This window comes from Cyprinus carpio, chromosome A6 (genome assembly GCF_018340385.1).
Source record: "Cyprinus carpio isolate SPL01 chromosome A6, ASM1834038v1, whole genome shotgun sequence".
Lineage (NCBI taxonomy): Eukaryota > Metazoa > Chordata > Actinopteri > Cypriniformes > Cyprinidae > Cyprinus > Cyprinus carpio.
Window position 1 is genome coordinate 11,577,203 of NC_056577.1, and position 13,565 is coordinate 11,590,767.

Sequence of the window (13,565 nt, forward strand, 5' to 3'; positions counted from 1 at the left end):
GCAAATAGAGATAACAGAGAGAGACATGCTTTTACCATGGAACAGTTAGTCTGTCTATGTTCTGTTAGTAGTGCAGTATCTTTTCTTCATCAGACATCATCAGTGGTGGCAAACACATTACGTAACCCTGAAACCAAACTCTGGTTTTACAAGTAAAGACCTTAATATAAATAAATGTGGGAGATACAGACATTCAGCTGAAACATAGCTGAGTATTTAAAGATAAGCAATATAAATAAAATTATCTCTGAAGAACAGTGTTTTCCACCTTTCTTCTTTATTTACATTTGTTTTCAAGGCCTGTTTAAGGCAAAGTCCTGTTTTAATAATCATGACAATCAAATCTTCCATGAACAGTTCATTGTACTCTAAGAACAAATTGTAATTTTTAGAACATAAAACTTGTCCCTAATGCAAAAAGAGTATTTACTGAAACCAAGCTGCAACAAAGATACGCTCTACTTCATGCTAGTTTCAATGATTCGATTTTCATGACTTCCAGTTCTAGATACATCTTTTTTTATTATTACTGGAGATGCCAGTTTGCTGAGATTCAAATGACTATAAAACAGCAAGCACAAACTATGCAAAAGCGGCATTGCTTCCAGCACATTCAGTGTCTGAATTCACTTACTCATTTTAATTCACTCATTCAACTGGACTATATTAGTGGAATAGTGAATGAAAGTATGGGGCAATTTCGAACATGTAGTTCAACAATTTAGTAATAAATACATTTCAAGTTAATTAAATAAATCAAGTCACTACAAGTTACTATAAACTTTGAGTAGTCTTTGCTTCTCAGCCACAAATACTATACTGACTCCCAGAGTGCATTACAGGATGAATAAATTATGCAGTTGTTTTACTATTTTCTGACTTTCTTTGTCATTTAATTTGCTGTCTCTGTTGTATAAGTATAAGTAATCTCTTTTGTAATGTCCACAGTCAATTTGATTGATACCATTGTTGTGTTCTGCATGCTATGTCTGTCTGAGAAACAATTAAAGTCACTTGCAAGATATTTTCACACTTTAAGAGAGATAATATCAACAGTGTGATGTATGTACAACTGCAATAATATGATGGGGGTTTTTTATGACACGTGTTAAAGTGTTAGTTCTCCCCAAAATGAAAATTCTTGCATTATTTACTCACCATCATGTTGTAAAATTTTTTTTATTCTTCTTCATAACACAAATGAAGATATTTTAATCAAATCTGCCAGATTTTGGTCCCTCCACTGAAAGTTGTTCACCCAAAACTCTAACACTTCTAAATGCAAAAAAAAAAAAAAAGATTAAAAAAAAGATTTAAAAAAAAATCCTAATGATTTGAACAGTTTAATCTAAGTCTTCTTAAAAGGCACAATTACTTTACATTAATAAGTGTTTCATTTTATTTATGTCTTATTCACTTATAAACATTGATCAGTAAACATAAACAAAAGCTCAACGATACATGCTTGATGAATGAGACACTTGCTTATTCGTTCTTGCGGAAGTTCAAACTTGCTGCTGTGTCAACCAAGCATTCTTGAGCTCTCGTGACCAAATTTGAATGCCTGTAGAGTAGCATGCTATGTGGAAACTCCTGTTTACAATGTATACTGAAGCCTGATTTGTTCATGTTCGTGAAGCCGCACAAACATATGGTGCTTGAGCCCACCAAAAAGGGTGGGGCCGACTGCTATATAAGTCGGCTCTGAGTGCCATTTCATCAGAATTTTCACTTCAGCTTGAAGATCATCTCCTCGCTGGACTCTGAAGAAGAAGCAACAGCAAGAAGCTTTAAGCCTACTTGCCGTAGAAGAGCCCCGGCAGCGAAAGGTCGCCTCTCAACTCTTCCCCTGCGGCCTTCCAGTGACCTCTAAAACTCTTTTAGACGAGTGGTATCTGCTCTCACCTCTGTTGACAGCGCTGAAGAAAGAGGTTATAGCAGGCTCCCCCCTCTGAAAGAGGTGGTCGCTGCACATGCATGCCCTCCATCTGCCCTGGGACTGAAGGCCCATGCGGTGCATCCATCAAAGCCCTGCAGGACCACTTCTGCTCTAGCGGGCAGGGCTTATTAGGTGGCTGGCCAGGCTGGAAGTTTTTCAGGCCAAACTTCTCAGCACAATCGACGAGTCTAGCCTGATGCCTTTAAGGAGCTGCGCACAGTGACTGTCCTGGCTCTGCACGCTGCAAAGGCCACTGTGCAGGCTACTGGCAAGGCCATGGCCAACCTGGTGGTGCTGGACCACCACCTTTGGTTGAACTTAACAAAGTTCAACCAAACTTCATAAAGTCTTCGATGGTCTTATTATAGCGAGATACTAACCTCTGTGGCACTACTATTAGAGAAAACATACTGGCCAACTTGGATCACATGTGCCTTAATGTGACTGATGTTTTAATTATATAATTTAAAAAGCAAATTCTGGACATCAGAGCATATTTAAAGAATGCGAATGTGAATAATATTTTGCAGTTACGTTGCCAATAAGTTATGAAATACATGACTTATCAAAGTATTTCTAATATACTGTAGTACATAATTGGAAAGTATTAGGTTATCTTATAACCCAGTGGTTCTAAACCCTTTCTGGGCCAGTGCCCCTCTATTCATGATCCAGGTCCCTTGTTTCCCAGGGAGCAAAGAAGCCACAGAAATTATATATGACATATATTAAAGAATATGTCTATACCCACTGTACACATAAAATACCATACAACCATCTCTTTAAAAAAAAAAACAACAAAAAAAAATGCAGCTGTTACCTTGCAAGACAGGATCTTTCCCAAACACAGAGAACGTTTCATACCCCATCGATGCTCCTGGCTGGGCCTCTGATACAGGTGTTTACAATCCCAGTCTACCCCGGTATGGAATCATACTGGAAAAACATGATCCTCATGGGTCTGCCCAGAAAATCCAGGAAGATCAGGTTCTCAATGGCACTCTCAGCTAAATGAGAGAGAGATTGTGAGTGCTAGACTGTCAGTTAGAACACTTACATTGAAAATGTCATATTGTTATCTCTCTCCACACATTCTAGGATGAAAAGTTCACATACAATCAACAAGATTGAAAAAGTTAACATAAGCATAACAGTTCATTCGCCCCACATGCTTTCCCTGGTTTCATTAATTTCTGTGTGATCTGTCTTTTTCTAGTTTGTTGTGGATGTTTTGTGGAAGCCTGCCCGCAGTACCAGGTAAACACCCACTAGGTCAGCCTACTAGCACACCCAAACGTGGTCAGCTGGACATCCTATCTGACCGAATGCAATGATTGGACATTTTCTGGTCCTCAGACTGCCACAGGAAATTATATATGTAGACCTCTTTAATTATTGATAATTATTGATTTTAGGCTGTGACAGAAGTGGACAAAGTACTCCATTACTTGAGTAGAAGTACAAATACTGCTGGTCAAATATTACAAATAAAAGTTGTAACATCAGATTTGTACTGTATTTTAAAAGTAAAATACAGTAAAAATCTGTCGTTACAACTTCTTATTTAACACCCCTACTCACCCCCACAAAAGCAGCATGGTAGTGATCTCACACAGCAACACAACACAACACAACTGATGTATATAACTCACAACCAAGCAACAACAACAACAACAAATCTCCAGCTGTATAACTTTACAACAGCAACATTGCTTTAACAAAAAAAAAAAAAAAAAAAAAAAAAAAAAAAAAAAAAAAAAAAAAAAAAAAAAAAGATTTATTTGACATCAAATCAATTTTTTTTTTTAAATGCTCTCTAGGTACATTGATGTCATACACAGTATAGTCTGTGCAATGCTGCTTCAAGTCAAATGCCTATTGTGTTTTGTTAGGAGACGAACAACAGTTCTTCTGTGCCTTTATAGGTAATATTTTCATTTACACAATTTTGCAAAATCAGACAACATTGTGTATAATATATACCACAATATTCATTTCTTATTAAATTGTTGCAAATAAATATCACATCTGCAAATGGTCAGTGTTCAAAAAATGCTGGGAAATTGCATCACGTAACCCAACAAGAGTGATTAATGATAGACTGTCTAAAAAAAAAAAAAAAAGGAAAAAAAGTTACATAGTAAAGACTTTCTACTATGAGGACTTTGATAGAAATGTAGAGGAGTGGAAAGTACAATATTTGTCTTTTAAATGTAGTGAAGTTAAATACATTTTGAGAAGAGATAATACTCAAGTAAAGCACAGATACTCAAAAAGTGTACTTAAGTAAATGTACTCTGTTACTGTCCACCTCTGGGCTGTGAAGAGACTTTCAACCAGTATAACAAAAAATGTTCATGAAAATCATTGCCCAATCAAAAATGTACCCCTCAGCAGGCAATAAATCACAATGCATTTGTATTATTATGTTTGAATTTGAATGATAATTAATATGACAACCTGTACAACTATTTAGAAAGTAAAAAAATATATTACTTTACTTTCTCCACAATTATGTCTTCGTGTTTATTCCCATTGTTCATTCCAGTTTATCATAACCCTAATGGTAATTGAATGACATACAGTACTTAATATAATGGCATGATAAAGAAAAAAAGTTAACTAAAACAGAAAGAAAAAAAATGTGACTCACTGATTTTCACTCAATCAGTTGAGTGTCAAGACCGACTGCAATAAGTTTAGACCAAAATATCTTATGCTCTGTCACGTGAAATTGTGTTGTGTACCCTTTAGTTATAGCCAGGGCCGTCCTTAGGGGGGTGCAGCTGGTGCAGCTTTAGGGTAAGAAAGCTAGTGGGGACTGGGGACATCATGGTGAAGAGCAGGGGCATGTAGAAATGGAATAGTTGAGGATCTACATGTATAAAAGAAAGAGCAACCAAACGAAGGTCCAAACTTGTCACAAAAGTCTTGGACGATTATCTAGTGGATTTCTCACCGAAACGCGCACACATGTTTCTTGACCGCCGGATGACGCTCATTGCACGGGACTCATGATCCAGTGGCGAGCGTTATCCACTCCCAGCACAAGGACACTTCAGTGACGTCACCTCAAGCGAGAAGGAAGCGGAGCGCTCGCTGGAAGCTGTCACACACAGTAGTTGTGGCGAAAGCAAGAGAAACCTTTTCCGCACGTGCGCGCCCAACTGTTGCGCTACCCGGACAGACTACACGGCAGAAAAACCACGTTATATTTATCTGACAGCAACTTCCACATACTCTACGGGGAATTATTCTCTCCTTTTCTGCAATGGCTGATATCATACAAAGCAACGAGCAGTCCTCATCTGACGTTGCAAATCGATTCGCCCGTAAAGGCGCTTTGAGGCAGAAAAACGTCCATGAAGTGAAAAACCACAAATTTATTGCGAGGTTTTTCAAGCAGCCGACTTTCTGCAGTCACTGCACTGACTTTATTTGGTGAGTAGATCATTTCGCACACGAATTATTGCAATATTGTATGCGTTTTAAGATTATTACAGTGTTACTGTAGATCTTGCAGCTGGCCTGTTACCAGGAGTAGGCTACACCTTGGAACAGACACCAGTTTAAGAATTTAGAAACTCACTGTTTCCATTTCAGCTGTGTTCAGAATGCACATGAATAAAACACATGTTTAGAGTTTATTGGACTGTAAGACAGAACTCTTGTTTCACAACGGCTCACGCGCTTTAACTTGCTTTCGTAAAAGAAATGTCTTTTGTTTTTGGACAGAACTAAAGCTAAAGTTGCTTAAGTTTCGGACTACTGCCATATTCTGCATGTCTCACGTTTACTTGGCTTGCCATGATTTGGGCGTGATCGGTTTGTCCAGCTTGGCTTACAGTGGGACATTTAGGTGTTCAGTCAAGTCAGTACTTCACACTTGTTGCTGGTTTATTTAGTAACCTATAAAATTTAAAATATGAATTAGGGGTTCAGATATGAGAGGTGAAAAATAATGATAATAAAAAATATTAATAATTTAACAGTGCATCTTTGTATTTCAAAAATGTATATATTTTTTTCTTTATTTGTTTGAACATACAGTTGTGCTTCATTTATCAAAGGTATGGCTCCCTGTAAAAGTCACTGTTAAAGGGCATGCCTTTTATGGTTTTCCTATATGTGCACTGACACAAATCAAACATTAGATACCATAGCTGTCCATTTACTTTTTAATTAAGGGATTGCATGTTCAGTGGAAGAGAACTGATAGCTAAAAGCCCATTAAAGGATTTAGAGAGGCAGATCTCTAATGCATTGTTTTTCTCTCTCTCTCCTCTTCATCAGGGGGTTTGGGAAGCAAGGCTTTCAGTGCCAAGGTAAGCAGCCATAGATGGATTTGCATGTCATGCTTATTCTCTGAACATTCACTCTTATTGATCCTAACTTAAAGAGATAATGCTGTGGTCCTCAACACAAGACATAATCTTGAAGCAGTTTCCTTTTCACACATGATTATCTCAGTTCAGTGCCACAGAAAAAGCAAATGTTGCAGATTGTAGTAGTAGTCAGTAGTCACTGTTGTGGTGATTGAGGCTGAAATTAGCAGGGAAAATGTGAGCTGTAATGTCTCTTATAAGCATCTCTTAGCTGGCCTTGAGCTAAATAACTCTTGTCATAAAGACAGAAACCCAATAGCTGTTTGGTGCCTCAGTGAAAAGCCTCACACACAGAGGGGCAGTTCATCTACGGAAGCTACTTATAAGAACCAACTATTTTGAGTAACATGCCCTTTTAAACTGAAAGGAACGGGTTTGTTGGTTTTTGTGTTTTTTTTTTTTTTTTGTTGAAATTTTTTATTTTTTTTGCCTACATTTCACACTTAATGTGCTAATTTGCACAATCAGATTTTCTGTGAGGGCAAGAAAGTTCCCCATGCAGATTTCAAAATGGTCACACAAATTTGCTACACTGACCAACAGAAAAGCTGCTTTGTTTAAAAGTGACTTCTGTGTGCATTTTTCTTAATACTTTACATCTCAACCCTGTTGCTTTTTGAATGTGCAGTGTCACTGAAATTTAAATCGGAATTTTAAATTAAATGCTAATATATAGTAGCAGCATGCGATACACACAAATACAGTACAAAACACTACCATGGTAACACACAACACTAAAATAATGCAATATTAATTAAACATTAATTACAACATAAGAACCCTGATAAGAACAAAAGAAGAAATTTGATGAAAATTTCAAAATTAAAAAGAAAGAAAAAAAAAGTTAATTGATGAAAATACATTCATTGAAAAATCATGAAATCATGATATGTGAGCTGACAGAGAGAGATTTCTGGCAATGCCCTTACAAAACATATGGCCCTTATTTCCACCTGTATTTAGCGCTCCTGCTGAACACTTTTGATCAGACCACCAAAAATCCATCTACCAGGTGTGAACGAGGCCTTGGTATGTTAGTCCATTTAGTCCATCTTATTTCAGTCAGTCTAAAGCTTTTACATGACATTTTAAAAGAACTCTTGCTTTAGTGTGCAGTGAAACTCTTAAAGTGAAACTCTTAAAGTGCATGTAAATATAAAGTATAGTTTCACTATTGTAACATTCTGAGTGTTAAGGCCCATGTATAGTTCTTTTTCCATGTTCTGCTCCAAGCTTTTCCAAATATACTTTAATAATGAAGCTGAGTGTGAATGGTCATGTTCAGTGTATGCTCACTAAATAGCAGACCCTTCTGTTTGAATCAGCATGAAGGCCAGAACATGAGAGAAAAAAAATCTAAAACTCTCTGAAAGTCTACTGATTTTAATTGTATATACTTTGGTCAGAGTTTTGCTCACCTTGCCCAGATAATTAATGTGTTTCAAGGCATGCAAATGATAAGGATAAGAATGAGATTATCATGAGTGTATTACTCTTCTTTGGGCCAGGTGCTGTCGGCAACCTAAGTTGCCAGTGCGCTGATATAATTCTGGTGCTTTGGTTGTAGCTATCTCTAGATGTGTGGACTATTATCCTCAGGAGTCCACAGTTCACCTGAAAGCTGAGCTCTTGACATGAGATCATCAGCTTTCATTCAGCTGCCAATACTTTCTTGGGAAAACTCATTTCAATTCCAGCCTCCTGCCCCTGCAGGTCTCTTTTCACATTGTTTGAATTATCAGTGTGAGTAACACTGTCAGTAGTGCCAAATATTTAACACCAGAACTTAAAATGCAAAGAAGTGTCTTTCTGCTGCGGATAGGCTACATTGCAAGAGACAGAGAGAAAGTGAGCTGCTCATTCAAGCTAATTTTTTTTCCAGAGACATACCAAAAGGACAAATGTGTTTTCCATTCTGCTTGCAGGGCATCAGCCCCAGTTGTTACTGGTCCAGCATTAATAGTGGTTCAGCAGATTATACAGATGGAGTCCATATGAACCATACACAAATCTTCATTTTTAAGTAAACGCAAGAGCCATTCTTACACCATTCTTATATTCTTGCACAGAAGTATTTGCACAGCAGAAGAATTAATTGGGGAAAAAATGTAGATCAAGATTTGTTTTGGAATCGGATCGTGACTCCCAGAATCGGAATCAGATCGGATGGTGAAGTGCCTGGAGATTCCCACCCATAATAGATGTACAGGATGTATGACAACATTGTGATGCATCGATGCATTGTTAATCGTAATCAAATCGAATCGTGGGCCTCTGAATCGTAATCGAATCGAATCGTGAAATACCCATAGATTCCCACCCATAGTAATGATAGTATAGGGTGAATGTCAAATAAGGCCCCGGTTTACACTAGCGCGTTTTCGTTTTTAAAATGCATAACTTTTGCTACGGTTACGCCAGTTGTTTACACTACTCCGGCATTTTCCAGGTTCGAAAACGGAGACTTTTGAAAACGCTGCTGTCCCCGTTTTAGTTTGAAAACTCCGGGGTTGAGTTTCAGTGTAAACGGACCAAAACGGAGACTTTCGAAAACGATGGCATGGCTGCCCACGTGATCTCTGTGTATCCTTGATGACCGTGTAACCATATCATGAACAGTAACAAGGATGAAATCTGTTGAGTATGTCGCTGTATTTGTTTTGGCATGACTCCCAATCAACATTTTCGGCTGCCATGCCTTGTAATCATTAGTTACTTTGAGTAACAATTCCACCTCATCATCTGTCCACACAAAGATGTCCTTGCCTTACCTCGCCATTATGCTCATTGTTGAACCTGCCAGTGACTAGCAACCGACTTCTTGTTTACACTTTTACGCGCATGCCCAGTGTTCATGAATGGTCACATGACATGCATTTTCAGTTATGTAGTGTAGACGGAGATTATTTCTGATGCGCAGCTGAAACACCAGTGTAAACGCTGTTTTAAAATGAAAACACACTAGTGTAAACGGGGCCTAAGTATCTAAGATAAAGAAAAGGAAAATATCTTTATAGAAATGTAGTTTAAAATGCATGTTCTGAGTTCTAAAAAAATTTTTTGTGTTCATTTTGGTTTTATGGTTTTGAAAACTTTTAATATTTTCTCAAAAATGTTGCTAATTCCAAAACGTCACTTTAGACCTAGTAATGGAGGCTTGAGCAGTTGATAGCAGACCTAATGCAGTTATTCATTCAAATTCAATTATTTAGAGAGAGAGAGAGAGAGAGAGAGAGAGAGAGAGAGAGAGAGAGAGAGAGAATCTCAAGTTATTGTTTTAAAACATTATGTTCATATGTAATTCATATGGATCACTGTGATTCAGATATTATTTTCAGTAGTCGCCTTCTTTTCAGATAGTTAATTATTAAATCCTTGGCTCCATAAACACTGCAGGTGTCACAATGGTTACAGATATGGAGATGTACCTTCACCAAGCTGAGTGCTCAAAAAATAAAAAAAATAAAAATAAAATAAAACCCCTAAACCTACAGGAAACCTTTCTTGCTCACAAATAACAGAATGTCTGAGTGGGTGAGTTGTTTAGTTTGTAATTAGTCTATTTCCCCAGCCTGACCCATTATAGGCCAATTTAAGGCAAATAAGACAGTCACAGAGAAGTTGAGTCATTGCTTCCTTTCATGTGACTTTTCCCTAGTTATCCACAGTACCCCCATCAAACTCATGCCTTGACACTGGGCTCTTGTAGAACTTACAGATCTGAAGGGTGATAAGAAAGATTCTTGCCTCCCTTTGAAACTTTACCTGCCTGTGTCACTGTTTGAGACTTTTTCCTTAAAAAAATGATTGATTTAAATAAAGCTGATATCATAATTTGAGCCAGCACTGGGTCTGAGCCAACTCCACTCTGCATGACTGCTGCATTAACTGCTTTCCTAACTATTTCATATCTTTTTATGTTTTAAATATGTGTTGCATTCAGCACAGTACACTTAGATTTCTATTCTATAGTCATGTGTCCCTCCTATGTACTCCAAAACATTTGTTTTGGGAGCATTCTTTATTTAATAAGGATATTGCTTAAATTGTTACCACTCTGGTGATCTTGCTCTCTGTAGCTAGGCTTCCATCCAAACATGAAGCGAATATTTTCAAAGTTCGATTAAAAAAAAAAAAAAAAAAAAATCGAACAAATGCAAATTAGATGATGTCATGGATTGTGGATAACATGACCATGAAAACGAAGATGAAAGATCAAAAATCCTTTGATAAAATTCTCAGGTAACTGGAATACAGTATAAACTTCAACAAAGCTTAAATGAGTTAGGAAAAACTGAACCGAAATAGAGAGAACTTAAGTACTGGCTGTAGTGAGGTGTACACAGCTGAACTAAATGGCAAAGTATGGTCCAGAAAAGTATGAAAAGCATTGTCAGAATAGTCCATCTGCCATCAGTGGTTCAACCATAACGTTATGAAGCGATGAGAATACTTTTTGAACGTGAATAAAACAAAAATAACGACTTTATTCAATAATTTGTCTCTTCTGTGTCTCTCCACATCACTGTAGCGCCATTGTGGAGAATATGAGCTGAATGCAGGCAGCTTACACTATTCTGTGTCAGCCGAGCCACGAGGATACGTTTTCTACGTGTATTTACACTTTGATTTGAAAGAAAACAGCGTATCCTGAAGAGCCCTAAAATTTAGTAAAAAGTCATATCATGCATGATCAGTGCCTGTAAGTATTGGCAGTGCTGGCAAAGCTTTACATTGGAAGAGGGGGCCTATGACAAGGCTCGTTCATGCTGTGTTACATTTACATTACAGTCTGCAGTGTTAAAGGTAAACAGTTTACCCAAAAATTTAAATTCCATCATTTATTCAGTGCCATATCATTCTAAACTGGCATGCCTTTTTTTCTGTACTGTAGAACACACAAGGTGTTATCCAAGCCTTCAAAAATGAAGGTAAAAACTCAGTACTTTGTTTATTTTTTAATTTAATTTGTTAAAGGGTATACATAGCATATTTAAATTCTAAGCAAACAGAAGAGCCTTATGTGAGTCTAATGTTATATCAAATCCAACAAAAGCTGAGGGTAAATATGCACTTTTTTTTTTTTTTTGCAACACGGAAGTAATCTATTTTCTGTGAATGTGTGAGACACCTGATTCATTAACAGCTATAGATAAATAGCTAGAAGAATATCAACGTGCAGTAAAGGTTGAGGTTAAGTTCTTGACAAGTATGGTTAAAGGAGGAAATAGAATATTACTTTGTCACAAATTCTGTTTTCCAAATATTTTAGCTTTAAGGTTTAAATTTTATCTTCAAAAAGAATGTCTAATCAAATTAATTTTAGTTAAATAAAATAATATATTTTCACTGTTAACAATGAACTGTTTATTGAATTTTATTTTTAATTAAATGAAATTAATTTATTAATTTACAACATAACATCACATTATTTTCATCAAATAAAGTGGTTTGATACAGAGCTTCACAGATTTTTATATACTTATTTATTTTTCCAGCAGTTTAAGCATGCTCCAAATTTGTAATTTTGAATTTCCACTAATTTTTTTTTTTCATGTGCATTGACAGCTTTGTCATCTGTTCATGCTTAGCTCATTTCTTTAACCTAGTCCTCTCTGAGAGCTTGTGCTTTTCGAATGATGCATGTATATGGGATCATCCAGACATCTGTATCACCCCTACACCTTCTGAAAAGCAGATCACCAAATGAGAAGTCACCAGGACAGACAGACCATCACATTTCAGGCTCTGATATGGACATTGCACTCTAATGGATACTTTCTTTTGTGGTGGGATTAAAGGTATAAACTGTGCTTAAAAGATCAGTGGATTATGTGATTATCCCAAAAAGAGCTTTTGTCATGAAGTTCATAAGCTGTATATTATTTTGAAAGACAGTCATAAAAATTTCATTATCATTAAACTGCACTCAGCACTAGATGTAATTTGCAATATTGCATTTTTCATTTGTAGCTAGTCAGATAGATTGAAGGAAACAAAAACATACTTGTAAGCATCCACACAATGCTAATGTGTGTCGATGCATTAAAAATGTAAACTTTTTTTGAAAAGGTTTTTTTTTTTAATTAATGATTTGGCTTGTCAAGAGTGGCAAATTTTGAAGTCAGCACACATTTGAGAATTATTGGCCAAAGGATTCTAGAGGAACTTCCTGAACTGGTTTTGTTGTGATGGGACAAAAATCCCAGGACATGTTAATAGAAGTGTCACAAAAAATTCAGTATGGAAAAAAGACTGGTTTAATTGGCGCACGGTCTGTGAGGTTTTGTGTGGGGCTTCAATAGAATATCAAGCTGTGGTTCCTCACTTCTGATAATAAATCATTACTGTAGACAAAAAATAAAAAGCCTAACTGCTAAGATGCCATAGAAAATTATCAACTTGTTAGTCCAAACAATAGGTTTTATTTGTGCAACAGGGCACAACATAATTTCAACAATAAACTCAGGGGTAAAAATATAATATAGAGCATATTACATAAAATTTTAAAGGGGTGGTTGATTGCGATTTCACCTTTTTAACATTAGTTAGTGTGTAAAGTTGCTGTTTGAACATAAACAATATCTGCAAAGTTACGAAGCTGAAAGTTCAATGTAAACGGAGATATCGTCTTTTAAAATTCTGGCAGTTTAATGCCTACAAAAACGGCTGGTAGGTACTACAACAAGTTACTTCCCAGGTTCATGAACTAAAAAACCCAGATAAACCCCGCCCTTGGGAAAAGGCAGCAAAGGGGGCGAGGCTGTACTGCACTGCTTTAGAGAAGAGAAGGAGAAAACTAGAGGTGCACGTAAAAATCTATTCATATATGAATCGCGATTCTGTCTTCTAACGATTCTAATGGATTCATAAGTTACAAAGTCAATGTTCTAAAGCAGCGGTTCTTAAAGGGATATTCCACCCCAAAATGAACATTTTTCATTAATCACTTATCCCCATGTCATTCCAAACCCATAAAAGCTCAGTTTATCTTCGGAACACAATTTAAGATATTTTGGATGAAAACTGGGAGGCCTGTGACTGTCCCATAGACTGCCAAGTAAATAACAGTATCAAGGTCCATAAAAGGTATGAAAGTCGTCGTCAGAATACTCCATCTGCCATCTGCCGTATGCTCTTCTGTATAATCCACACCAATAGGATGTGCTGTTTCTATGTGTATTTAGCTTTGATTTGAAAGAAAACAGCACATTCTTGTGGCATGGATGATACAGAAGAGC

At 36.7% G+C, this 13,565-nt stretch overlaps 1 protein-coding gene across 1 annotated transcript in view; it reads left to right on the top strand.

Annotated features, from left to right (window-relative positions):
• Window positions 1-4,750: 4,750 nt before the first annotated feature.
• LOC109089728 (protein kinase C alpha type) overlaps window positions 4,751-13,565 on the top strand; it is a 131,086-nt gene continuing 122,271 nt past the window's right edge. The window contains exons 1-2 of the mRNA XM_042758053.1: window positions 4,751-5,380; window positions 6,233-6,264. Coding sequence (XP_042613987.1) covers window positions 5,211-5,380; window positions 6,233-6,264 — 202 coding nt within the window. The 5' untranslated portion in view covers window positions 4,751-5,210. The remainder of the gene's footprint in view (window positions 5,381-6,232; window positions 6,265-13,565) is intronic.